We start from the raw sequence: 27,806 nt of genomic DNA, 5'->3' as shown, positions 1-27,806 counted from the left end.
TCCTGATCGAGACCTGAGCTGTACGGCGTTCGCCGGGCGGTTGCCCCGGCGACGCAGCAACTGACGTGCCGCGGGCTGGGCGTGGCGGGCCCTCGCCATTGGCTGCGCGATCGGGCGATGGCGGCGGCTGGCGTGTCGTGCCCCGGGTGTCCTTGCTCGGAGAGGAGCGGCCGGCGCAGTCCGCAGCGGTGGGGAGGAGAAGGAGGAGGGTGTCGCCTGCAGTGCGGGAGAGCAGCGCCGGGGCGGTGAGCGGGGGCTGGGAGGGTATGGGAGGGCCGCGCCAGAGAGCCGCGTTTCCTCGGGGCGCGGTACAGGCGGGATCGGGGAACGGGCTGCGGCTCCGGGCCTCGAGCGGTTTCTCGGAGACAGGCCGGGTCGCGGCGGCGCGGGGGAGGGCACCGCCGCCATCGCTGCCCCTGGGGAGGCGGCGGTTGGCCCGCGCCCCGGCCCGCCTTACCCGCTGCCCCGGGTGGCAGGCGGGGGAGGTCAGAGCCGCTGTGCCGGTGCCGCCTTTGACGTCGGAGGAGGCGGCCGCGTGGGGTAGGTAGGCCGCGCCCGCCCCACCTGCAGCGCGGGGCCTCTGCGGCTGCAGGGAGAAACTCGGGCTTCCCCGTGCCGGCTTCCAGCGGGCTGCGGGGCGGCCCAGCCTCGGTCACGAAGAGGGCTGTGCTCCCCGCCTGTCGCAGGGGGTTTGAGGGGCTGCAGCGCTGGGCCGGTGTGAGGGTGGTGCCCTGTCTGAGAGCAGAGAACGCCGCCTGGCAGTGTGACAGGGCCTGTGTCGTGTCATCTGGTTTTCAGGTGAGCTTGGCACAGGTTTTCGCTCAGCGATTTCTGCCGCTCGGGTCCTTTATAATGCCGTAGCTGTTGCTGAGTCAGACAGCAGGAGGTGGGAAATTTGTGCTGATGGTGTTGCAGATGATTGCTCTGAGGTTAGTGAGAGCTGTGTGACAAACCATAGGTATTTAAAGTGAATAGTCAGGCAGTTACGTGGCAGATTAATGCTCTGAAACATTATATACAATCAGTCTAGTTTGCTTTTTACACGCTGGTTAAATTTTTGAAGGGCTTACAGTTGTTTGTGTTTTGTTTTGATTGCCAGAGTGGATTGCCTTGCTTAATAGTGTCCTGGAAAATTTTGATTGAAAACAAAGGTGAGCAGGAGATAGATAGGAGTTATAAAGTATCCCTGTTGAACCACCATTTAGAAATTTAACATAATTTTATATAAATTATAAATGTCAGCTTTATATTTAACTTTATGTCTTGCTAATTTCAAACTATGAGTCAATGTAGCTATACAAATATTTTAAACAGAATTAGAAATATAAGCTGATCATACGCATTGAAATATTTCTTTACAGCACTTAGTAATGCAGAATCAGTGTAGAAATCTTCATCAATATTTTATAGAAATGCCAACTGCATAGCAAACAACCCATGCATTTCAGGCAGGTTAAATAAACGTGAAGGCTGTAAAGAATCCTTTTAGGTTAGGAATTACTGCCATGCAGTTAAGCTCAAGATCAGCAGTGAGGCATCCTGTATTTCATAGCAGCAGTTAATTGTAAAATATTGTCTAATAATAGATGTTTAATTATTTTCATAATAAAATTAATGTGTTTTCCCCAATTGATCTATGTGAAGCCATTTTACATTTACTTGTTTTGCTGAAAAATGTGAAAAATAATGTCTGAAGAAATATTTTGAAATATTTCTGTTCTACTAACAATTTGTTAATTGCCTAGATAATAATTCCAACTGTCAGAATTCAGGAGTTGTATTACTAGATTTAGGAAGGACTTGTAGGACTCTAGATAGTCATGTAGTAATTACTAATTCTGATTTTCCTGAAACAGTGTGGTATTCAAAAGCATTCATATTTTCATAGGATGTTGCTATGCCTTTTCTGGTTTTGGTTTTTTTTTTTTTTTTTTTTTCATTATTTCAAAATCTTTGGCACTAAGATATTCCTCTGCATATGTCTTATTTTAGTTTTCCTAATTAAAAGATATCTTCCATTCTGGTGAGGAAAAACTGTAATACCACTTTGGAACAGTACTGCAAGGACATAAATGTACAAAACAGTATGTAGTTCGTATTACATAGGTAAAAACAGAGGAAAATGTTGACTTTAAAAGGAGTGGTTTTGTTATGGTTTGTGATTTTTTTTCTTTTTTTTTTAAAAAAAGCTTTCTGTCAGGAAATTAAATAATTTCTTCTTAAGGAAAGCAGTCCTCTCAATGATTTTCACCATTTGGTTCTATAAGCCCTGAAAATCCTGTCACGTTTTCACTGTTGAAGGTTAAAGAAAAACAAATTGGTGCCGTTGGTGGTTATCTGATCGAGATTGGCATTGGTAGGAGGCCAAGGTGATTCTAGTATCTTCAGGAACACTTAAGCAGATAGATTTGCTCTGTTATTATCTCCATTGAACAACAACTTCATTTTTGATGTCCAAGCAAAAGAAATAATACTAGAAAGACTGTCTTCCCAGAAGCTTGATGGATGCATTGTTACTTTTAAAGCAACGTGAAGAGTTTTTATAATCTGCTTTGAAGTGACGTGTAGAGCCCTTAGTCTTCTTTGGAAATCATTACGGTGCTAGGTTTGTACATGTAAATACTGAATTACAGATTGTCTCTGTTAGCCAGGCTACTATTTAAGCCTCTTTTTGAACCTTATGATAAAATTAAATAGTTAACATTCATTAGAGAGTTTTCTAAGCTGTTGATTTTGTGCAATGAGAAAAGCAAAGTCCCAGTACTAGTGTATTTAAGAGAAAATTCCATGGCGTTTTATTTCTGTGCTATAAAACTTAAGTAAACATTCTTGATGAACTTGTCTAAAGGTACAATATGGAGCAAATAGACTAGGATGCAGTTTTTGTAACTGAGGGACATACAGAACATCCACGTTCTCAGTTAGTGAAAGAGATGTGTGAAGTTCAGTGCTACCAACAAGGGTTAGATGGTAATTTATACAGTTACAGTAAAGTTAACCAACATTTTTAATAGGAAGAGTGAGTAGAAAGAAGTAGCAGAATTTAGTGAGTACTTAAACAGGTGGTAAAAAGAAGTTGGAATTAGTGGTATCAAAATTGTGTGACAGGAAGATACTAAAAGATGTTATAAGAGTGGTGGAGACTTATTAGTAAGACCTTGAAGAAACAAGGGAGATGTGTATTTTAAAAAATGCAGGAGCAGATCATGTTCTGTTTCAGAAGATGAGAAAGAAATGTGTTTTACATGGAAGGATGAAAGATGAAGATTAGTTTCCTTACTCGTCTGTTTGGGGTCTTTTTTTCAGACTTGCAGAAATTTATCAAGCTGTATCTTTTTTTTTCCCTGAATCTTGTAGTTGCTTATATGAGTTATTCTTTTGTTACAGGTTTGCTAAGTATATAAAAACAGTTTTGAAGATGTTGTCCAGACTGTTTCGAATGCATGGCCTTTTTGTAGCCTCTCATCCATGGGAAGTCATTGTGGGAACAGTGACTCTCACCATCTGTATGATGTCCATGAAGATGTTCACTGGGAATGATAAGATCTGTGGCTGGAATTATGAGTGCCCCAAACTTGAAGAAGTAAGGATTTAAATTTATGTTCTAGTACTTACTGTTAATCAGTAGATCCAGGGTTTTCTGTAGAATAAGATCAGGTCATGATGTATCAGGAGGAAAGTAGCTGTGCAGAAACTTCTTATTGCCTCCTTTTCTCATTGTGGATATTAAAGCTGTATGCAAGCAGTGATGCACTACAGAAGGGTTTCATTAAATCTAACTTTCAGTTGCACAGTATCTACAGAACAAGGATTTTATATTAATATTGTTCGCAATATTTCAATTTTTTAAGACAGACTAGAAGTGATACTTATTTTGTGAAATTTTTACTGCAGCTCCACAATGGATTTTTTTATTACTGAAACTTAACAACAAGTTACTATTTAATGTAAAAGCTAACTAATTTGTTTTGTATTTCAAACAGGATGTTCTGAGCAGTGACATCATCATCTTGACAATCACACGTTGTATAGCAATCCTTTATATATATTTCCAGTTTCAGAACCTAAGGCAGCTTGGCTCAAAGTACATTTTAGGTACTGTATCTGATTTTTGTATTTGCTGTATGCATTTAAATTTTTTTTAATATAAATTGGTAATATATACTAGAATTCTAATACTTATGTACAGAACAGGGTTATTTTAATTGTTTGCTAGATAGCAGAATAAATGTTTTGCATAGATACAAAGTGCAAATTTTTTTTAAGAGAGATTGTGTACAATTCTATAAACACTGTAAAGGTAATTCTTGAAATAGGTGTTTCTTGTGTGAAACACTTAAAAATAGAAGGCTGTTTAAGCCACTTTTCATTTTTGCTGATAATGAGAAGATTTATGTATTTTATTTGTTAGAGTCTTACTTTGAATGCAGTACAAATTTTAGATTTAAATATCTATATAAAAATAACATCTAGTTCAGTTTGTATCTCAGCTGCTGTTAATGTACTCTGAGAGATGAGAGTGGTCAGTTGTTTGCTTCAGGATTGATCTAAAAGTATAGTTTTTCTTTTTTTTTTTTCTCACAATATACATTAAAAAAAAATCAAATTTTCTTTTTTTTTTTCTTTTTTTCTTTTTTTTTTAAAAGGTATTGCTGGCCTCTTCACAATCTTCTCAAGTTTTGTTTTTAGTACAGTGGTAATTCACTTTTTGGATAAAGAACTGACAGGTTTAAAGTAAGTAAGGAATTGTTATTCTAGATTACTTGCTTGAATTTTTTTTCCTGAACAATAAACCTTCAGGTTTAACATATGCCTCTTTTTTTCAGTGAAGCCTTACCATTCTTCCTGCTTCTGATTGATCTGTCAAGAGCAAGTGCATTAGCCAAATTTGCGCTCAGTTCCAACTCACAGGTTAGTGGGTTTGGTTTTTTTTGTTTGTTTCATTGTTTTTTGATTTTGGTGTTTGTTTGTTTGTTTTTCAATTGAGCTTTTGACTTTAATGTTCAAATATGAACAATATCCCATGGCGGGGGGTTGGAACTACATGGTCTTTAAGGTCCCTTCCAAGCCAAACTGTTGCATGATTCTATGAATAATCCAGATGGAGAGACATACAGGTGAATACCGTATTGGTGATGCATAAAAATGATCAGATTGTATCCAGATTCTGTGTTCTCTTGTCTTGAATCCGTATCACTGTTCAAGTGAATAACAGCACTGTAAAATGAGTCTGCATAATCATGTGAGCTAAGTTAATTGTATTGTATGAGTACTTTATAGGTTCAGAACTTTAAACCAGCAATGCGTATAGCTCTGTTAAGGAGGCTAGAGTTCCTAGACCAAAGTCTTACCTAGAATAGTTATTGATAGGAAAAGGTTAATTTTTAGAGCTCAGGAACAATACATAAAGAAACATATAGTGTTACAATGCTGATACTGGAAAAAGGATATCTCTAGACAAAATCTTAGCAGAACAAACATAGCATATGTGTGGACAGAAACATTCATGATCTGATGCAAATAACACACAGGACAATGCAAATAACAACAGGAAGCACTGACAGAACATACTGCTTGTCACACATTGTAATGGTGTTTTCCAAATATTCTAAGTTCTGAAATAAAAGTATATTTAGTGAAATTAATTTATACCTGCAAAATACTGTACATGGTAATTGAGTGTACTCACTGTAACAAAAATGTTGTATATTATGTTTAAATATATTGCATATTAGAGTATATTGCACATTCTCTGTATATGCAATATTATTATAGTGTGTTGTCTATTATTTTATAATAATTGCAAGTACAGAATTTTTATTCATTTTCAAGAAAGTATTTGACAAATAGGTGAAATAGACTTTGCCATGCCTGGCTTCTGGAGGAACTCCATTTCCCTCTAGGGTAAAGTTTTAGTGTCTTTTATGTTCTCTTCTCTGTCAGCTGTATCCAGAGAGTTAAATAATAAAATTTAAAAAATAATAAAAGTTAGGGTACAGATACATGGTTGTAAGAACTTTGAAATGCTGTGACATAAGTGGCTTCTATTTTATGACTTACAGTGTAGAAGTCCTGTTCTTCTAAAGGTACTTTAATTAAAGTCTGCTCATCAGTGTTGTAAGAGCTTAGAATAGTGATGAGCCGAAGGTAGAGAAATTAATCAAAATTAAATAAGGTGTAAATAAAGACTGTCGAAGTATAATAACTTATGAGAAGTAAAGCAATTAAAGAATGTATCCTCTCATGATAGTTCATTTTAAATGTATGTTTTATAAGGCCTTATCATAGTAATACTACTTAAATGTACTAATTATGTTATGTGTTCTCCCTTGATTTGATTTTTGTCTTTATGTTAATGTACATAAATTTTTATTTTTAGGATGAAGTAAGAGAAAATATTTCACGTGGAATGGCAATTTTAGGCCCTACGTTTACGCTGGATGCACTTGTGGAGTGTCTTGTGATCGGTGTTGGTACTATGTCAGGTGAGTGATAGTTTAGGGGTCTAAATCTTTCCAGTTAAAAAAGACTATTTGAAAGATATTGGGATATTGAGGTTTCCCAGCTCCATGAGAGTGGAGTGACTTAACCTATTTATTTACCTTCCTAACTAGCTTATATTACTAGTTTCTTGGATATAGGAATAATATGTACATGTTGAAGAGAAGTTTGAAATACAGGTAACAGCTTTCCTTGAGCATTGTGCAGTAGGAATGGACTTCTGTACAGCTGCTTTTATAAAATGAAGACTTTCTATCATTCTTATCATCCCTGTTAACATCTTAATGTAGCTGCTAAAATTTTCTATCAGGCATTCTTAAAAATGTGTTACACTTTCAGTACAAGCACACCTATTTAATATTCTTGCAAAAACCTAGTATTTCTTAAAATTACACCAGGTGAGGAAAGTTATTCTAGTTCAGTTAAAAATATCCGGTCTCTTAATATTTTTCCCCACCTCATGTTTTGATCTTCATCAGTTCTGTGTGCAGTAGCAGTTATTTTCCCTTAAAAGCAGAACAGGTAAATATAATGACAGTAATAAGCAAAGGATGTTCATATGTAAATAACTGATTTATTTTACAAAGAAATTAAAGTTCCATAGTTAGGACTGAAGTGGGTTTTTGTTTGCATGTTTGTTTTTTCTGTTGGTTTTTATGTGTGGGGTTATTTTTAAACTATCTTGCATACCTTAAAGGCATCTTTCAAAGCACTTTCTTTTTAAATTGTTTTAGATCTTTCCAGGGTATTGTGTTTCCATGTTTAAATCTAGCATCTAGTAGATTTTTTTAATGATTTACGCTATTAGCTCTTGACTAAGGCATTTCTGTGCATGTGCAACATGGCTAATTGACTTTTTCTGGATAACAGGCTTGTGAAAGAGTAGATGGGATATATACTGTTTCTAATTGCCTGAACACTAATTGTTCTTTGCTTAGATAAGTGAGGATTTTCAAACTTTCATTGTGAAGCTTTAAAATCTTGGTGAACTGTAATTATTTGTATTTACTTAGAATTACACTTTAAAAGTTTTCTGTAAATACTATACCATAAATACATATTGTGCTTAGAATAAATTAATACACAATGACTAGGGGTTTAACGTGCTTTTTTTTAATTAATCTAGACAATTCCTTCTATAATCTGGAGTGGCAGTTTAGTGGTTTCTTTCTTTTGCAACACTTCTTCAAGTATATTAGAAAGCCCATTGCATATTCAAATTTAAAAATGCCTTCTTTTTTTTTATGTAGGTGTACGACAACTTGAAATTATGTGCTGCTTTGGGTGTATGTCTGTTCTTGCCAATTACTTTGTCTTCATGACCTTCTTTCCAGCTTGTGTGTCGTTGGTATTAGAGGTAAGACCAACTTCAAGACAATATCAAGCTTAGTATTCAGACCCTGTGCTTCTTGTAGGCTATACATTTCTTCATGGAGTTATACACCAGCATGTTTGTCTTCCTTTGAAAGTGAACAGAGAGAATGTGCAAAAAGAGGTATGGTGGCTTAGCTGACAGTAACAGTAACTTGTTAATGCCACAGTTGAGTCTCACTCAGTAGTATGAATTCCGTTCTAAAACAGAGTAAACAAATTATATCATAAATTATTGGCTGTCCAGGATTCTATTTAAAGTCTAATGTAGGCTAAACAGTAGATTGTAGGCTAACACCTTTGTTGAAAATTTTGTAATGATTAAATAAAAATACAGTTTTCTTCTAATATGTACAAATAGGCACCTATTTTTAAATTTTGTTACTTCTGCAGCTTTCAAGAGAGAGTCGTGAAGGACGCCCTATATGGCAGCTTAGCCATTTTGCTCGTGTTCTGGAAGAAGAAGAAAATAAACCAAATCCTGTAACACAGAGGGTCAAAATGATTATGGTTTGTGGCTCTTTTTCACCTGTAGTTATGCAATGAGTAAGGTATCTTGTTGCAATTAATAAAGCTTTTGTTTTCTATAGACTTGTATTCTGCATCCCATTAGTCTGGTTTACCAGGGTAATGTTTAATAATGTCCCCTATATTTACACCTAAAGTCTTGCTATGTATTGCATTTTTGTGCCAGATACTAAAGGCTTTTTCAGGTGTACTAATTCCCTCCCTCTCGTGCCTACAGTATGCTCAGCTTCCTTTGCTTATTACTTGAGCAAGAGGAAGGATGTGGTGGGACAGGTTCAAAGCTATGTGTGTTACAATAGGCCAAAAAGGATGTTGATGAGGGATGTGGAAAATCAGCCCTTAGCTTTAGACTTCAGAGGCATGAGAAACAAATAAGAACCCAAAAAAGCCCAAACAAACAAACAAACAAACAAAAATATTTTTAATTTTAGTAGGTTAGATACCTAGTTACCATTGAAAAATTAATATTTGTTTTGTGTTTTTAATACAGTCACTGGGTTTGGTTCTTGTTCACGCCCACAGTCGTTGGATAGCGGAACCAGCTGCTCAAAACAGTACTGCAGAAAATTCAGTGGGATTGGATGAGAATGCACCAAAGAGAATTGAACCTAATGTGTCATTATGGCAGTTCTACCTTTCTCGGTAGGTGACTTCAGGCAAAGAGAAGTGTATTTCTTAGAATCATAGAATAGTTTGGGTTTGAAGGGACCTTTAAAGGTCATATGGTTCAACCCCCCTTCAAGAAGCAGGAACATCTCCAACCAGATCAGGTTGCTCAGAAGCCCGCCCAACCTGGCCTTGAATGTTTCCATGGGTGGGGCATCCACCACCTTTCTGGGCAACCTGTGCCAGTGTCTCACCACCCTTGTTGTAAAAAAATTTCTTCCTTATGCCTAGTCTGAATCTACATCCCTCTGTTTTAAAACCATTACCCTTTGTCCTATCACAACAGGCCCTGCTGAAGAGTCTCTCCCCATCTTTCCTGTAGGCCCACTTGAGGTACTGGAAGGCCGCTATAAGGTCTCCCTGGAGCCTTCTCTTCTCCAGGCTGAACAGCTCCGGCTCTCTCAGCCTGTCCTCATAGGAGAGGTGCTGCAGCCCTCTGGTCATCTTTGTGGCCCTCCTCCGGACTCGCTCCAACTGGTCCACATCTTTCTTATGCTGGGGCTCCAGAACTGGATGCAATACTCCCGGTGGGGCCTCAGGAGAGCAGAGTAGAGGGGAAGACTCACCTCCCTTGACCTCGTGGCCATGCTTCTTTTGATGCAGCCCAGGATGCAGTTGGCTTTCTGGGCTGCCAGCATATATTGCTGGCTTATGCTGAGCTTCTTGTCCACTAGGACTCCAAAGTCCTCCTCAGGGCTGCTCTCAATCCATTCTCTGCCCAGCCTTTATTTGTGCTTGGGATTGCCACAGCCCATGTGCAGGACCTTGTACCTGGCTTGATTGCACTTCATGAGGTTTGCATGGGCGCACCTCTCCAGCCTGTCAAGGTCCCTCTGGATGGCATCCCTCCCTTCCAGCATGTCGACGGCACCATACAGCTTGGTATTGTCGGCGAACTTGCTGAGGGTGCACTCTGTCCCACTGTCCATGTTGCCCACAAAGATGTTAAACAGCGCTGGTCCCAACACGGACCCCTAAGGGACGCCACTCGTCACCAGTCTCCACTTGGACATTGAGCTGTTGACCGCAACTTTTTTGAGTGCAGCCATGCAGCCAATTCCTTATCCACCGAGTGATCTGTCCATCAAATCCACATCTCTCCCATTTAGAGAGAAGGATGTCGTGGGAGATAGCATTTCCTTGATTAGGGTGTATTCTCCAGTGCTGCTAAGCTATAGTACTAGGGTACAAAACTTGTGAGCTTGCAGATCTGACAAACGTAGGATCTCTTGGAACCAGAGATGACATTTCATAAGAAATATTTCAATATTATGCCATTTGTCCAATCTCCTTGAAGTAATCAAGAACATTACTTCAAGAGCCAACTGTCTGTGTGCATCAAAACACCACCTTTTCCCACTAGCACTGACAACTTTCAGAGCACACTGGAAAATAAGTTTTCTGACTGCACTGGAGTATTTTTTATTTTTTGTGCAGATCTTCTGACCATTTACATACTAGTGCAAAAAGTGCAAACGCCATGTCACTATTGCTTTTCCTTCAGCTCAACTGAAGTTAGCAGCACCTATGGTTCCATATTACTTCTGAGAACTCAGAACTACCTATTTTAGAAGCTTTTTTTACCCCCTCCTTACAGTTTAGCTTGCATCTTAGTAGTCGTTGGCAGAGGATGAGAATTGAAACTTTCTACTTAATCGTTGGGAGATGGGTGTTAAATCAATTTGATGTAGCTGTGAGTGAATATTTCAGAGTCACATATTGTACTGGGATTGCTTTTTAGATAAGATTTAGTAAATACTTAATGACATGAAAATTCTTACATTGTTAATACAAAGAATGATTTCTCTACTCTATCCTAGCACACTTGAATGTCCTGATAGAAAATGTCTTTTGAATGGAATGCCTCTAACTGTATAAACTATGATGAACCTATTACCCTTTCTAAAGCAAAAGGATGTCAGAACGCTGTTATAAACAATAAATTGTATATACCATGTATTTACTTTTTGATTTATCTGTTTTAGAATGGTCAGTATGGATATTGAACAAGTAATCACTCTTGGATTAGCCCTGCTCCTTGCTGTCAAATACATTTTCTTTGAGCAAGCAGAGACTGAATCCACACTCTCACTGAAAAATCCCATAACATCTCCAGTGATGGCCCAGAAAAAGGTCCCTGAGAATTGTTGCAGGAAGCAATCTGGACCTCTGAAAAACAATCAGAAATCTAACAGAGGAGAAGAAGCTTCAGTTCCCAAAGATGGAAATGGTAATTTTTAGCATTTTAAAGTCTGAGCCTATTCCTGAGTATTTGGAAAAAACAGTGAAATCTGTGTTAGCATGTTGTATTTGGAATCAAAACATAAGAATTTTGTAAAACAAAGTCCATTTTAATTATCTTTATGCAGCTGAAGTTATAAAACCTGTATTAGCAGAGTCATCCACCAAGGCTACATTTGTAGTTGGCAGTTGCAATCCTGTTGAAACTTCATTTCTTAATGGAAAAGAGGAAGAAATAGAGTTACCTAAAGAACCACGTTCTGTTGAGGAATGTGTTCGTATCCTTGGAAATGCAGAGGTACAGAAAAATAACTTGTTTTTTTTTTACTTTTACTGCAACATCTGATTTAGGAATTTTTACAGTTCATTTCCCAGCTTTTAAATGATCCTGTTGATTGTAATGTCATTCCTGAGAAAATTATATGGCTTTATAAGTTGGGTGAAGGGTCATGACTAAAACAAACCCCTTTCATAAGTCACTTCTCCTCCAGTCAGTCAGGGTAGGGGCAAGGGGAAAGCAGCTTCATCATTCATGACATACAGAGTTACTGAAGCGTCATCATGTCTGTCTATAAATGGGTGCATGAGTAAAAAATTTTTTATTATATCCTGGCCCACTATAAAACCTGATATTGGCAGGTGGTTACTTTATACGTACTCTGATAATATCAAAGTAAAGTTGTTACTCTTTTTCGTTTGGAAACATTTAAAAGAATTTTCATTGAGAGAATCTTCCCTTTCTCTCCCTACCCTTTACATTTCCAGAAAGGAGCAAAATTCCTTACTGATGCTGAGGTTATCAGCTTAGTTAATGCTAAGCATATTCCTGCATACAAACTGGAAACCCTGATGGAAACTCAGGAGCGAGGCGTGTCCATTCGCAGACAGATCTTATCTAAGAAACTCCCTGAACCTTCATCTTTGCAATATCTTCCTTACAGGAATTATAATTATTCTTTGGTAAGTAAAAGGCAGACAAGCAAAACTCACTGGAAAACCATTTTTCAAATGCATTAAATACATTTTCATAGTGATGTATATGAATTAACAATGAGCTTGGTCAAAACTTATGTAGAAGGAAAAAAAAAAGGCAAACATAAGGCACTACCTTTTATTGCTATTGATGTTTTTAAACCTAGGGAGGTCAGTAAGTTTTGTAGCTTACAAAAATATTTTCTACCAAAGTATGCAGCTGCCTTATCTCAGAAATGCAGAATTCTACTAATACTGAGCTGGAGTTCAGCTGAATGATAACATTACTTTGAGCTCGATTGAAAATGGAAGTTTATTTAGCAGTATTCGTTTTTTAAAAAAAATCATATTTAAGACCTAATAAGATTAAATACGTCTGGCAAATACTGGACTTGAACAGTATTAACTATTGATAGCTGTAGGTGTTAATTTTTTGAGATGGGTTGTTTTGTGGGTAGGGTTGTGGGTTTTCTGCTAAGATACTTATTATGCCTGTGACTATAAGAAGGTAATATGTTGTGTTATACTGCTGTATGTGTAACCTTAATGATACCTTTTGTGTTATTTTTGTAAGGTTATGGGAGCTTGCTGTGAAAATGTGATTGGGTATATGCCTATTCCTGTAGGCGTAGCAGGACCACTGTTTTTGGATAACAAAGAGTTTCAGGTGCCAATGGCAACAACAGAAGGATGTCTTGTAGCAAGCACAAACAGAGGATGTAGAGCAATATGTGTAAGTATTGTCTGACTAGTTTGAAAAACTTTCTACATTATAAGACATATTTGGGGTGATATAAGGCATGTTTTTTACTTCCTAAAAATTAAAATTCACTTTCAGTAATCTTTCTTTGTTTCCCTTCTGCTTTGGTATTTAGCTTGGAGGAGGAGCAAGCAGCCGCATTCTGGCAGATGGGATGACTCGAGGGCCTGTTGTAAGGCTGCCTACTGCTTGCCAGGCTGCAGAAGTGAAAGTTTGGCTTGAAAGTCCTGAAGGCTTTAAGATAATGAAGGAAGCGTTTGACAGCACAAGTAGGTTAGTACAATGGCTATTCTAGCCTTATTTCCTGACATAAGACTTCTATGGATGGTAGAAAGCTCCTAATTTTTTTTTTGTGTGTGTACTGCAGTATGGGAAACTACATATTCATTTTGGCTATCCCATGTAGTCTGCATCTAAGAGAACAAAAGTCGCTTTGGCTATGTACCAAGGCTAGTAATAAACATTTTCCAAAGATAGGTGGTACACAATTGTATCTTGGCAACGAATACATTCACATTGCATAATACTTAATGCTTTATTTATTTTGTCTAAGCATTTAGAAATAAACGTAAAAGCTTACTTGGATTTTTAGTAGTTACGATGCAAAAAGTAATTCAAAGTTTGGAATCTAGCCTTTCAGATTGTATTACTAATGTTAATAATTACTTTGAGAGATTTCAGAGAATACAGTATAAACTAATGCTAGAACTGAAATGCTAAAAAATGCAAAACAGTACTAAGAATAAGTCTATTTCAAGCCCTAACATTTTTTCTAAGATTTATGATTACCTGCTTTCTTTAGGAAGATTCAGAGAGACATTTCCTTACCAGTTTTGTTTCTTACCAATCTTACAAGCGTCAGTCAAGGAGATATGGATTTTGGCCAGAATGAACTCATGCTGCTGTTGAAACGCAGTATTTCCTGGTTTTTGTTTGACTTGTGGAACTTGCACTGTTTTGCCTTGCTGTAAAACTGACATAAGAAACTAAAAGTGAGGCCTTTGGAATTTATACCTGGTAGTCAGATGTAAGGAATACAAATGAATTAAATTTATCTTAACACTTTGAGATATCATATTTCATAAAGTCCAGGGACAGAAAACATAAAACAGTAAACATTTTTTAAGTATTTACTGTAGAGAATTATCTGTATGGTAGCTAAAGGTTTTTTTCTGCACTGAGGGAGGAGGAACACAGTGTAGGTAACAGTTCTGTCTGCAATGATTTACTGTCATTTTCCCACTTAAAAATAACTTAATCTTTTCCCTTGAGTATTTTAAGTAATAGTTAAATTTTCTTGCAGGTTTGCCCGCTTACAAAAACTTCTCATCAGTTTGGCTGGTCGTAACCTTTATGTCCGTTTTCAGTCTGGAACAGGGGATGCTATGGGAATGAATATGATTTCAAAAGTAAGGACCAGTCCGCTTAAGTCTTTTTAATAAATCTGTATATCTTTTAAAAATAAATAAATTATAGTCTACCAATCTGTGACTACCTGGCATGTGAAGACAGAAAGATAAGACTTGGCACTGTTACTGTGCTATAAAGTAATAAAAGCGTTTGACCTTGTCAAATGTAAACAAGAACAGGATGAGAATGATGAAAGAAAAAAAGTAACTTTGTATTTTAATTTTTTTCTTATTATTTAAAGAAAGTATTCTTGATAATATAGAAGTTAAGCTGGTTGCTCTGTTGCTTTGGGCCAAAGATTTTATCCAGCAGTAATTAATCTGTTAACTGTGTTTATCACGTCCTTGTAAATAAAGGATTAGGAATCTGGTGAATGGCAGCAGAGGGGTGTTCTCCAATATTGTTTGTTTGGTTCTGGTTTTATGCAAACATGTGGAAGAACCTGAGACATAAATGGGAAGATGCCTTGTGCTGTTTGAGATTAATGATTGCCTATTCTATATAAAATTTGTGTATCAGAACCATTACATAAATGGGTCTGGTCATAGACTGGAACAACATATAGCAGACCTTTTGTCTGATTTCCTAGTGTAGAGAAGTTCTCTCCACTGCATCCAAAATGAATTCATTTCATGCCTGTAGTGTTTGACTTGGTTCATCTTCTACCTTAGAATGGTAGGCATATACCCATGCACCTAGAATATATCCAGAGAGTCCATATGTACTGGGAAGAACCAGTTATTCCCCATATAGTTCCTAAAGTGGTTAGAAAAAAAGATAGTGATAATTGGGTTTTGTCCTTCCTGTTTCAAGTTCCTTCAACTAATCTTGCTGTTCCACTGTCCTTGAGTAGCTTGTTTTGCAAACATAATGATACACTAGCCTTTATCTGTTTCTTTTCTAACAGGGTACTGAAAAAGCACTGGCAAGGTTGAATGAAGAGTTTCCTGATCTCCAGGTTATAGCTATTAGTGGTAACTACTGTACAGACAAAAAACCTGCTGCTATAAACTGGATAGAAGGAAGAGGGAAGTCTGTTGTCTGTGAAGCAGTCATTCCAGCCAAGGTTGTTAGAGAAGTAAGTGTCTGCTTTCTTTTACTTGTTTATAAAAATGCATACATCTTACAAAACTGATACCTATCTTACATCACAAATATGAACTGTAAGTTGTTTTCCAGGTAAGGATAACTGCTACATGTATTTTCAGATACTGTTGTAGGATAAGCCAGTTTTCCTGAGACAATAAACATTCTTTCCTTTCATTGTCTCTTCTGACATAATGTGTATATATTTAATGATGCATATCTACTTGAAGGCATTAGGGTTTTCCCTTTTTACCTTTGAAAAATGATGCCATAGTTTAACAAGTTTTTACACATGGGATTTTGCCTGTCATTAAACCCAGTCATTTTGACTATTTCACTCATTTTTTGTCTCTTGCACAAACCTGGCATTCTCGTCAAAGTTTATATACCTTCTACAATGAAAACAGATAATCAGGTGCTTCACTTAATTGCAAAGCTGCCTTACCATCTTTTATGATGGAGGATAACCTTTATACCCAGTGCCAGTCCTGGCCCCTGGCAAACTTTTCCTACATTATAAGAGCCATCTTAGATTCTCTTCCATCTGAGCTCAGAAGACTGGCCATGTGTGTTAGACTAAATCCATTGCCTCTTACCTGGTCACCAGTACTGGCCACGACAGACAATATCCAGGGAGGAGTTTACTACACCATACTTAGCGTAGTCTTCCATCAGTTTGTTCAAGATTGTCTGAATTGGTGCTTCTGTATCTGATGGTTTTTGTGTTTGTTTGTTTTCCCCCAATAATTTGTCCAGTCCCTCTCGTGAAACTATGTGAACTTTTAGCACTAGTATTCCAGACAGAATTCCACAGTGCAGCTACACCTTTTATAAGAACTACCTCCTCCTTGATGATGCCCTAGTTTCCTACTGGTAGAGACACTTAACACATATGTCTTTACTGCTCAAGATTTTATAGTTCCAATAGAGCCCTTCCATCTTCCCACCTGTTGTCATTTTCAGATTGGAAGGGACTAGTTTCTCTATGAGGAATGAGTAAAAAGACTATCCTGGCATGTCTTTGAATATCCTTATCTCTGTATCTTTTACAGTTCTAAAATATCTAAAATTCTGGGTGCAGAGTTGTACACACTATTCAAAGTGTGTATGCAGACTGGATTATACATTGACATAATTCATGTCTTTTGGGCTTGCTTCCTAGTAGTCTCCTAATTTTCAAATTTTGCATTTTTCCAGCTGTTTCAGTGGCAGTATCTATTGTAACCCCAAGATTTCATTCCAGAGTAATAATGGGGAGCAAATCCTTTGGTAATGGGCATGGATAGTTTTAAGGTAGATTTGGGATGTTGTTCCCCAATCGCCAGCCATGTACATTGCTACATTTACTTACAGTGAACTCTTAATACATAAAATGTGTATTTTTGTCGGTGTTGTAGACTTTGTGCAGATCTGTCATCAGTTGCTATTCCTGCTACACCGGGATATCTTAAGTTTTGCTCACAGTGCTGTATTTTTAATTCTCTTTGATCATTTTTATACTAAATTCAGAGTAAATCTCTTATCTGAAAGTTTCAAAATATAGTCAGTGTAGTATATATAGGTGTGCCACTTAATTTGTTATTACTGTGCACAATGTGTATTTACCAATGTAGCACAGTGATTTGTCTTTGGACTCCTCAGTTTAGCTCTGTACTCTTATGCAGCAAAAACTAGGTGCGGGGTTTAGTGTCTGGAGCAACTTGGGAGGCATATTGTTATCATGTCCAAGTGAATTAATGGGATATTTCTGCCAAATTGATTTTGGTTTTTTCTTTCTGAAGATAAATGGTAACTTGAAACAGAAAGGGTAGCTGGTGAGCCTCTCTTAAAGGCCTGTGCAAGTCCAGACCCTTTGCACTGACTTCCATTGTTACTTGGACAATGCAGCCTGCATTTGAAAGGGCTCCTTTTGAACAAAAATGAAAATATGTATTTAGGACAATGATTGAGTCAAACTCCATTTGGAAGCAGACAACGGGCAAGGGCTTATTAATTATGAATAGTCTATTTCTACTCCTCCCTAAGGAATGATGTAGTAAAAGCATATCATTTTGTCTAGGTATTGAAGACAACTACAGAAGATATAGTTGAAGTCAATATAAACAAAAACTTGGTGGGTTCTGCAATGGCTGGTAGCATAGGTGGCTACAATGCACATGCAGCAAACATTGTGACAGCTATCTACATTGCCTGTGGTCAGGTAGGTTTGTTTTATACTAGTTCAGGTTTTCTTCAGTTTCAGTAATTCATAACAAAACAGTTAATTGAGTGTTTTGGTTTTGTTTTCTCCTTCCTGATCTGAAGGATGCTGCACAGAATGTGGGCAGCTCTAATTGCATCACTTTGATGGAGCGAACTGGTTCCACCAATGAAGACCTGTACATCAGCTGCACAATGCCTTCTATAGAAATAGGAACTGTTGGTGGAGGCACCAACTTGCTCCCACAGCAGGCCTGTTTGCAGGTATAAATCAGAATATTTAAAGCAACTTAGCTTCTTAAATCAAAGTTTGCTTTCATGTTCTTCATTTTGTGTCTGAGTAGTGTTGTGGGAATAGAGCCTCTTGAAACTTGGTGGATTTGACATGAAAATTTTGAATTATCTAATAAATTGTTTTCACGTAACTAGTTTCTACAGCTTAAGATGTTTAATACTAAGGAGTCTTAAAGCTAGTTGCTTGGATATAATTTGGAAATATTTACTTTAATACTAAATTTAGCATAAATTTATGTAGGTTTCATAGCGTAATATTGCATATTTTTCTCTCCAGATGTTAGGGGTTCAAGGTGCAAGCCAAGATAACCCCGGTGAAAATGCCCGTCAGCTTGCTAAAATCGTTTGTGCTACAGTGATGGCAGGGGAATTATCACTAATGGCAGCTCTTGCAGCTGGGCATCTAGTGAAAAGCCACATGATCCACAACAGGTAAGAAATGGAAAACTTTTTATCTTTCTCTACTCTTTTGCCCTTCTTCTAAGTACACAAGATTCAGTAATAATTACTTGAATAATTGCGACTTATAATAGCAGAGTAACATTTTAACTATCTAATGTAGTTATCTTACTGGTTTTATTAGGTCAAAAATAAATCTACAAGATCTTCAAGGAACCTGCACTAAGAAGGCAGCTTGAATACTACAATGGCTTTGAAATGAAGAATTGTTCTAGCAACTGACCAGATGCACAGGGGAAAAAAACAAAAAAACTGAATTTTAGAATGAAAATTCACCTTCAACTCAATGACGTCTGTGTAAGATAAACTGAGAGATCAATGGACTTCTGAAAGACTTCTTACACCTTTGACCTTCTTCAGTGGTTAGAGATGACTTCATGAAAGAAGTCTTGTCAGGCGTCTGGAAAATGGCTTTGGAATTCTTACTCTTACACATCATGTTCTAAAGGGTCAGTCTTATGTTTTTACAGGCTGAGATTATATTTACTAGTAAACTCCTGGTAAATACCAAGCTGAAAAGTGATGTAATGTACTTTGTACATTTAAAAAAAAATAATAGTTGGTCTAAACTTGGCTTGAATGCACTGGTCCTTGCCATCTTTACCTTCTGGTTAGACAAGCATGCTTTTTTAAAGTGATGGCAAGCAGTCCTAGAACTGGACTCCCAGTTTTAATTTTGTTCACGTGTAAAACTTAGGTACTAGGGGATAAGACAATTTCATTGAATCATATTAGTTTTATAGAAACCTTCATCTCTGTATAGTACTTAATTTGCTGCTCCCTCAGCTAAGCAGCATTCAATGTTTTAGCTCCACAATTTAGGCTATTTCTTTATGGAAAACTTGGAATCTATAAAGTTCTGAACTGTTAAATGTAATCTGTACTGAAGTAGAGAAAAACAGTGTCTTCAACTGTTTTGTTATTTTATTCAGGTAGAAAAAATAGATTTTGAAACTGGTAAAATCCAAAAACGGTTAACGTGTCAAGACAGGTTAGTAATTTAAGCAAATGCAGTTTCTCAAAACTTTCTTTGACAGGGGTGCATTCAAACAACAGGAGTCAAGAACAGATGTTTACACTTCTTCTAAAGGAAGTCTCTTGAGGTACAGTGTGTTTGTATATTCCTAATTATTATTTTATTTTTTTAGGGGTTTGACACTTATTCCCCAGGAATAGGTGTGCATCCACTGCTTAAGCTGAGATAAAATGAAGCCAGAAAATCACACTGTTCTTTAACACTAGGGTTTTTTATGTTTTAATTTCTTTAAGACTTTCTTTCTGAGGGGGGAGTATTTATTTTAAGAAGAAATCTTACCCTTTTTCCAATGAGAAGTACTAATTAAGGGGATTCAGTGAAATGACATGTTAATGCAACAAGCAGTTTTTGTATTAAAATACTGTACTTGGACCAGTGAAGCAGTCTCAGGTGTTCTTCATGTAATACAGAAAACCCAGGTTTGTTCCGGTTTGATTCACCTTTGGGAATACTGCAAAACATATCGCCCTGTCTAGTAAATCACAGGAGGAAATTTGTTAATATGCTTGATGATGGGGATTTTTTTGTTTGGTTTGGGGTTTTTGTTTGTTGGGGGCACGGGGGGTGCGAATCAGTGGATTGGACTGAGTTTCTTGCAGCAACACAGTGGCATTCCTAAAGGGGTAACTAGCAGAGGTGCTCTTCTGATGTGCAAATTTGATATAAATCGTGATGGTTTGTTTTGTAGTACACCAACACATTAACACCATTGTAATGAGCTCATAAAGCTAATGTGCAAGCATGAAGACATACTACATGCTAGATATGTTATGATAGCATGTAAATACCACAAATGTTTTTCTTCCTGCAGTATTGTTGCTAATAGCTACCATTTTATTTAAGGAAGGTTGGAACTACTTTGTTTCTGTGTTCATTCAGTGATCTTATTTAAAGTAACACTGTTCTGGCAATAAATGGTGGTTCAGTGTTCATTTTGGTGGATTTACCTGACATTCTGTCTTGCAGAATTAACATTTTGTATTATTACTAAATTGTGTACATTTTGGTACAGAACTACTTTTTCAGTTTCAGTAAAAGAATGGAAAACCTACTGGCTTAATTGTGATATTTTAAGCTTACTTCATGACTTAGTCACCTACCTTAGTAGACAACATAAACTGAGAGGGTTAATGAAAATAAAACTGGCATACAGTACTAAACACGGTTGGGCTATGACACTGGAACTTCTCACCTTTTTAGCAGAAGCCTGTACTCATTTATTCTCCTCGAAGCTGAACTACACCATTTGCCCATGTGGGGAGAACTAATCCGCTGCAGCAATACCTTCTGCTGGGGCCTAATTAGGCATTTCTTCTATCTTCCAGAAAACTGTTGAATTATACTTGTGGCAGTTTCCCACATGCCCACCAAAACCAAAGTTTTAAAGGTGCTTTTTAATCTGTTAATTTGTCACCTGAATTTTAAACACTACTTTCATCAGGAAAATGTAATTTTATCAAAATATACAGTACTATATATTTTTTTGCAAGACAGGTTAGGCTGGAAGAGTGAAAGAACCCATCACTACCCCATCAAGAACTATCTGAAATTCTTATCAGAGCTTTTACTATCGTAGTCCATGTTAACAGCAAAGTGGTTATGTTTTAGTCAGTACACCACCGCAGATCCTGGAAAGTTATTAAAAATTTCCCTCTCCCCCCTTGTAGTCCAGCTCCCATGTTTGGTCTTGATAATGTTCATCAGTCCATAATCGGACATACAATGCCATCTGCATTCTGTCTCAGTCTCCTCAGAAACACAGGTTTTATACCAGAAGCAGAGGGTACCATTTCATATGTGTTAGAACATTTAGAGAACTGAAGGGCTCTTGTTTCGCTGCATACACACTGAAAATATAGTGTAGCAAGATTGCTTGTTTGTTTTGAGTCCTTAGCAAAACCCAACTACCTCTCTGTAATAAAGTTTCTAAAGCTGTGCAACTTAAATGCTATACTACTGCAACTGATACAGTTTTCCAGATATTTTTAAACCCTACCAAAAAAAAAAAAAAAGTATTTGACTCTGGTAACTAGTTTGCTTCTCTCTTTGCCTAGATTACTTCCTTTCTTACCTGTGTCCTGAATCTACTTTACACCAGCCACACACCAGTCTGTGTGACGTGAAAGTTTCAGAGTTGTGAGACCTGGAGAGCTCTGCACCTCCAGCTCTCTCTAATTACTGAATTGCTGTCCACTTTGATTTCTCTCAGCCAGCATAAGACATTATCAGTGCAGTGTGCCTCACCCAATCTTCCTCCTGGGAGCAGCAGTTTTCACTGATGCAGTGCAGGGATGCAAACCATGTTCATGCCAAACGTAGTTACACCAGCAGGCTGTAGTGGATGCTCCTTGGTGATGGGACAGGGGTGTGTCAGCAAGGGCCCCGCACTGGTGTTGCTGAGCAGGCGCACCAGTACCCACTAAAGAAGCACAGCTGTAAGCCCACTTGCTTTCTCAGAGGAGCATTCAAGTGTATCTGGGCTCTGAGTATGTCTATACACAGCACTGTTTGGACGATTTTCATCCTTGGCATCAACCCTGCTCCTAAGTCGAATACAGCTCTGAGAAAAGCTGTGGTAGATGGTCCATCCTCCCACTCCTTTCAGTTGCCTTTTGGGGTGGAGTGAGCTCTTACTACTCACGATGCTTTAAAGATATAACATCATCTCCATCGCTTTTGAGATACGGCTTACCATTTCTGAGGTTGTGTCCTCTTCCTGCTCTCCGTTTGGCTTTCATTAGTGAAAGTTTACAATGCATGATGACACCTGCTGAAACAAGGAGACAATGCTTTGGTCTTCAGGTGGTGTCTGTGTTACAGCAACAGTTTCTCTGCTCCATAGATCCTTTCTGTTGTCTCAGGGGAAGCTCCTGTTCCTGGCAGATGTATCCTGCCTTACACACAAGGCAGTTACAGTGCTGTGCATCCAGTGAAACTCCCAGCGCTGACAGTTCTGTACCTTGTCTTCCTGCCTAGAGCTTGCTGGTGGCCCCAGGCTCCCCTTGGTGTACCAGCCTCTGGGGGGAGGCCTGCCTCTGAAGCTAACCTTACTTACCTCTACAGCACTCTAGGGCTTTTGCAGTCTGTTACACCATGCAAAATTACATAATGTCCCATCTTCACCACTGATTTATGTTCAATCTGCTTCTTAATCTACCCAGGGGGACACCAGGGACTTCAGCCCAGCTTTCATAGGTTCTTCCTCAATTACAGAACCTGGCAGCGATTCCACTAGGACTCAGGCTATCTAGAAAAACACGGTACGTTGACTCAGCTGCTTGCTCAACCCACCCCAGCAGGATGGGTGACAGAATCAGAAGGGTAGAAGTGAGAAAACTCATGGATTGAGATAAAGAGTGTAAATAGGTAAAGCGAAGCTGCACATGCAAAGCAAAATAAGGAACTCCTAGCAGCAGGCAGGGCCTCAGCACACTAACAGTTACTTAGGAAGACAAATGCCGTAACCATGAACATCCCCGCTTTTTCATTCTTTCCCTGAGTTCTTAGTGCTAAGCACATAGAATCATAGAATCATAGAATCACATGGTTGGATGGGACCTATAAGATCATCTAGTCCAACCGTCTTCCCACTACCATTGCTGCCACAGCTACTAAACCATATCCTGTAGCTTCTCATCAAGCCGCCTCTTGAACACTGCCAGGGACAGCGACTCCACCACCTCCCTGGGCAGGCCGTTCCAGTGCCTGACCACTCTTTGAGAGAAAAAGATTTTCCTCAAGTCCAATCTAAACCTCCTCTGGTACAACTTGTGGCCATTTCCTCGGGTCCTGCTTGTTGCCTGGAAGAAGAGGCCAAACCCCTGTTCATCACAACCTGCCTTCAGGAAGCTATAGAGTGCAATGAGGTCTCCCCTGAGCCTCCTCTTCTTCAGACTAAACAATCCCAACTCTCTCAGCCGCTCCTCGTCAGACTTGTGCTCCAGACCCCTCACCAGCTTTGTTGCCCTTCTCTGGACACGTTCCAGGGCTTCAATGTCTTTCTTGTAGTGAGGGGCCCAAAACTGAACACAATACTCGAGGTGCGGCCTCACCAGTGCCGAATACAGGGGGATGATTACCTCCCTGCTCCTGCTGGCCACACTATTTCTAATGCAGGCCAGGATGCCGTTGGCCCTCTTGGCCACCTGGGCACACTGTCGGCTCATGTTCAGCTGAGCATCAACCAACACCCAGCACGAGGCCATATGGTATGGAATATCCCTTTGGTCAGTTGGGCTGAGCTGTCCCGGCTGTATTCCCTCCCAAACTCTTGCCCACCCCTGGCCTACTCAATTGTGGGGAGCACAGGGGAAAAAGAAGCACAAAAAGAAAGCCTTGATGCTGGCAAACCCTGCTCAGCAATAGCCCAAACACTGGTGTGTTACCAACCCTGTTAGTCACAAATCCAAAAAACAGCCCCATACAGGCTGCTATGAGGAAAATTATTTCCATCCCAGCCAGAGCCTGTACAAAAAAGAAAATCTAGATCTTGGCACCAGTATCTCCTGACATCCATAACAGCCAAATAAAGACCAGTTCTTAGAACCACAGAATGGTTTGGGTTGGAAGGGACCATTAAAGACGATCTAGTCCAAACCCCCTTCCCTGGGCAGGGACACCTTCCACTAGACCAGGTCGCTCAGAGCCCCGTCCAACCTGGCCTTGAACACTTCCAGACATAGGACATCCACAGCTTCTCTGGGCAACCTGTTCCAGTGTCTCAGCACCTTCATCGTAAAGAATTTCTTCCTTACCTACTTTATTCTTCTGGAGAATTGTACAAGGTCAGTCCATTTTCACCAGCTAGAACACTGGGATGAAATAACCATGCCATAAAAATCATGCCAATGACCAGTCTCTCCTAGGACCACTGAGTGAAAGACCAGACTTAGGCAAGTCTATCAAGCTCAGAGCCAGACCAGTCACATAGGCCTGCAGTTTCTAGCCCTTCACCTGGTATCACAACATGATTTACCAAACTGGTTCCCACTTCATCTGTAACGAAATGCTGGTCTCCAAAAACAAATGGAAGGCAATCCTACAGTACGTGTCTGCCACAGGCTGCATCGTCATCAATCCATAATCATCTCAGACAAGTGATCTTCCAAGGAGACAGTCACCCTGCTGACAGAGCGCTTTGTAAAGTTGCCCTGAAAACCTTACTTCACTTTCAAAACAAGTGGGCAATGGAGCAGTGATTGTTCAATCTGTGTTTTGCCCATAGCCCACACCCCATCAAGCCTGCTTTATACACTATGTTCAGGTATAACTACGCTGCCAAGAATGAAACTTTTTTTTAAAAAGGTACTCGCAACAAGCCAAGCGCTAGTGTAGAAGTATGTACAGCAGTGCAGCTCATTCCCTTTCTTCTATATGTGACAGCTGGCATAGCTCTGTGTGCACTGGCCCAGTTTAATGACACCGAAACAGTTAAAAATCACTTAACTTTTGGGAATATTGGCTCCGACAGACTGCTTCATTAGTGAAAAAAATGGGCAGGTCTACCAGCCACACAGAGAGAAACCACTGTTGGCAGAATTTCTGGCTAAACAGAATTGCACTTTTTCAGGAAGAGTCTTGGCTTTCCCACGTGAAAATTGTTTCTGGGTAAGTGAGTCTAAAGAGTTGGACACTCACTAATGTTCTCACAGCAGCTTCTTTTAATATTTAACAAAGCTGACTAAACCGGTCATTTAAAATCCAGGGGACATAGTCACATAGCACAGAAAACTACATGCTACCTTAGGTTTTGCTTTGGTAATACGAGTTGAGGGACAAAGCTAAAAAATCTGGAAGCCCCCAGGCTGGCCAGCTCATTGAACTCTCGCACTTGAAAAAAAATACACTGTTGTGCAAAGCAGGGAGGAATAAATCATAATGTGTACTATACTGTGGCCGATAACAAGACACCAATTACCTGATGTTGTCTTCTCTTTCTGTCTTTATCCTGTAAACTTATATAGTCCTTTTGTTTAAGATAGTCCCTCAGCTACTGACACGTCATTGCTTGTGGTGAAATCGCTAAGACCAATGTTCTTCGGTTACCTGCTAAGACAGAAAATCACTTAATGAGTAATCCTAGCCTTGAACTTCTGTCAACAACTTTAAAAAATGTAAATTATGCAATGAACTAATTCTATAAATTACCTGTTACATAACTGAATTGAATAATTAATTTCAACAAGCTTGCACACAGATTTGTGGGGTGGAAGGCTTTTTGCTATTAGTTCACCACCAGTGAATGGAGAGTGCTGTATGCTTAGTCTGAAAGCAATTTTCATCTATAAAGGTGACAAAACAGGGATTCAGACCCAAAGTCTGTGAGATAAAAGGAAAAAAATCCAAGTTTTAGTAATAAAGAAGAAAAAACCTTTACATCCAGTTTATATCTAACTGAGCCTACCTATTGTTCACGCTGCTTCAATGTGTGAACACGGCTGGATGTCACCAGACAATTCCCAGCAGGAGCTCCGTAGGGAGGGCTCCGCTCTGTGCCATTGAGGTGTTGTGACACACAGCCGAGATAAAGGCCTGGCCCCGCACGTCCATCGCATTTCTCTGACACAGGCAGGTGTATCAGAAGGGTTTCAAAGGGAGTCAAACAGAACTTAGGTAGGTGTCTGGGAATAACGTGTTTACCCTCCACTTCTATCTCTGTTTCTTTCCACCTCTCCCATCTGTATCACCATCTTCTGTGTCTGCTGCGCCTTATCTTCAACAAGTGCAGAAAAAGGTTCTTCTTAAGGTACCTTTAAGGTACGGAGGTGCACCATAGAACCTCCAAGCCCAAGGTGACAAGCAGCTCAGCAGCTGGAGGACTGTGTCGTTGCTGTCTTTTACACGACTGGTGAGAGGATTTAGAGAAGCTCTGTGTGCGGGGGGAAGCGATTTTTGCTCACCAGTTTTGTCCAGTGGTGCAGGGGGTTTGCCCCGTTTGGAGTAATGTTTGTTTTCTGCGTTGCACTATTGCATAGCTCCTCAGACTACGGGGCAGAACTATGTGAGGTAGGTGCAACTAGGGAATTTAAAAGATTTTGCATTTCAAAACAGAAAAGCAGACATCCTCTCAGGGTTGTGGGTTTTTTTTTTAGGTATTTGTAGTAATGCCACCATGTACCTCAGCTAGGCAGAAAAGAGAATATGTATCACCACGGAAAGAAGTGAACTTCAGAAACTATCTCTTATTTTCACTCATTTTTATTTTTCCTGGCTATCTTTCCTGATATGAATTCTTTCATTCTAGCTGTATTATGAACACATTAACTAAAGCTGAGAGAGAAAACCTATATTTTTTTTCTCTTAAAAGTGTAAGGAAGCTTTTAAAATACTACCCAAACCTTTTGTTGACTGTTTTCTTCCTTTATTTCAACACAGGCCTCTTACCTGCAGTCTGTGAGGTACATACCACGTGTACGCACTGGGGCAGCTGCCGGGGTGCAGCTGCAGCCCCCGGCAGCAGCCAGGTCCCTGCTGGACTGCACCCCCAAAGTCACCCCCCTTCAACTGCATGGCGGTTGTACACCAAGCTAGCGCCGATGCACCAAGGCTGAAACAAACTGTTAGTGCCCTGGGAGAGCACGCTTATGCCATTTCTCATTTCTGGGTGTTTGGCTTGCGCTAAATTTGTATGATTTATGTGGGGGAGGCAGGGGACACCACCGTTGTGTGCAGACACTGATACAGGACAGAGACACGCACTGTTTACTTTCCGTGCGGCATGAAGGCTTGCTATAAAAGCAGCTAAGGGAAAAAAAATAAAATTTGTAAGTCTGTGTTTGGGATCTGCAGGATCAAATTTAACTTGGTATGTACTGGGCATTTCTGTTGCTTTTTGAAGACGGAGGCTTTTCCGTCCAGTAACGAGGGTGCAAAGCCTGCAGTGTCCGGATGAGAAACCCGACAGGCTGCCTTTCTGCCGGGGTATTTCTGGCGGAGATTTCACACGAAATATTAGGAGTCCCCCTTCAACCGCCCGGGAAGCCCGCGGGGAGGCCCCGCGCTGCGGGTACGGCCGAAGCGGGGCCTTCTCCCGCCGCGCCGGGCGACCGGCCTCCGCGCACCGCTCGGCCGCAGCCGCGGTGACCCGGCACGGCGGGCTCCGGCCGCCGGCCTCCCGCTCCCCTCCGCGCTGAGCCGAAGCGCTCCCAGCGGACGCGCAAGCCCCCGCCCACTCGTGCCGGCCCACGGCGGGAGGGCGGCCCGCTCCCCTCCACCGCGCAGGGCCTCCCGCGGCACCGCCAGGCCGCGAGGCGGCGCTGCCAACGCCCCCGCCGCTTCGGCGCC

General features: G+C 39.8%; 1 protein-coding gene across 3 annotated transcripts; it reads left to right on the top strand.

Moving 5' to 3' along the window:
- Positions 1-120: 120 nt before the first annotated feature.
- Positions 121-20,574, top strand: HMGCR (3-hydroxy-3-methylglutaryl-CoA reductase). Of its 3 annotated transcripts, none has more exons than XM_086769993.1 (20): positions 121-245; positions 3,388-3,583; positions 3,984-4,095; positions 4,647-4,734; positions 4,827-4,911; positions 6,380-6,485; positions 7,752-7,858; positions 8,266-8,382; positions 8,891-9,042; positions 11,052-11,296; positions 11,436-11,605; positions 12,073-12,267; positions 12,854-13,012; positions 13,155-13,312; positions 14,343-14,448; positions 15,357-15,527; positions 17,595-17,735; positions 17,840-17,998; positions 18,306-18,460; positions 18,612-20,574. In XM_086769993.1, exons 2-20 carry the CDS (start codon positions 3,419-3,421, stop codon positions 18,664-18,666), a joined length of 2,646 nt encoding a protein of 881 aa, XP_086626119.1. In that variant the 5' UTR covers positions 121-245; positions 3,388-3,418; the 3' UTR covers positions 18,667-20,574. The 3 variants fall into 3 exon arrangements, with proteins under 3 accessions (XP_086626119.1, XP_086626121.1, XP_086626120.1); XM_086769994.1 differs by lacking the exon at positions 121-245 and adding an exon at positions 2,543-2,605; XM_086769995.1 differs by lacking the exons at positions 17,595-17,735; positions 17,840-17,998; positions 18,306-18,460; positions 18,612-20,574 and adding an exon at positions 17,317-17,576.
- Positions 20,575-27,806: the final 7,232 nt, after the last annotated feature.

Source organism: Chlamydotis macqueenii, chromosome Z (assembly GCF_036417535.1).
Source record: "Chlamydotis macqueenii isolate bChlMac1 chromosome Z, bChlMac1.mat, whole genome shotgun sequence".
NCBI lineage: Eukaryota > Metazoa > Chordata > Aves > Otidiformes > Otididae > Chlamydotis > Chlamydotis macqueenii.
The sequence above is the reverse complement of the archived record's forward strand: the minus strand, read 5'-3'. Positions and strand labels throughout refer to the sequence as shown.

What these genes read in the sequence shown, in the direction of transcription:
- HMGCR (XM_086769993.1), top strand. Translation starts at nt 3,419, where the DNA reads ATGTTGTCCAGACTGTTTCGAATGCATGGCCTTTTTGTAGCCTCTCAT. An exon ending in TGGCTCAAAGTACATTTTAG is followed by an intron (nt 4,096 to 4,646) that starts GTACTGTATCTG and finishes TTTTTTTAAAAG; the next exon opens with GTATTGCTGGCCTCTTCACA. An exon ending in GTGTGTCGTTGGTATTAGAG is followed by an intron (nt 7,859 to 8,265) that starts GTAAGACCAACT and finishes TTACTTCTGCAG; the next exon opens with CTTTCAAGAGAGAGTCGTGA.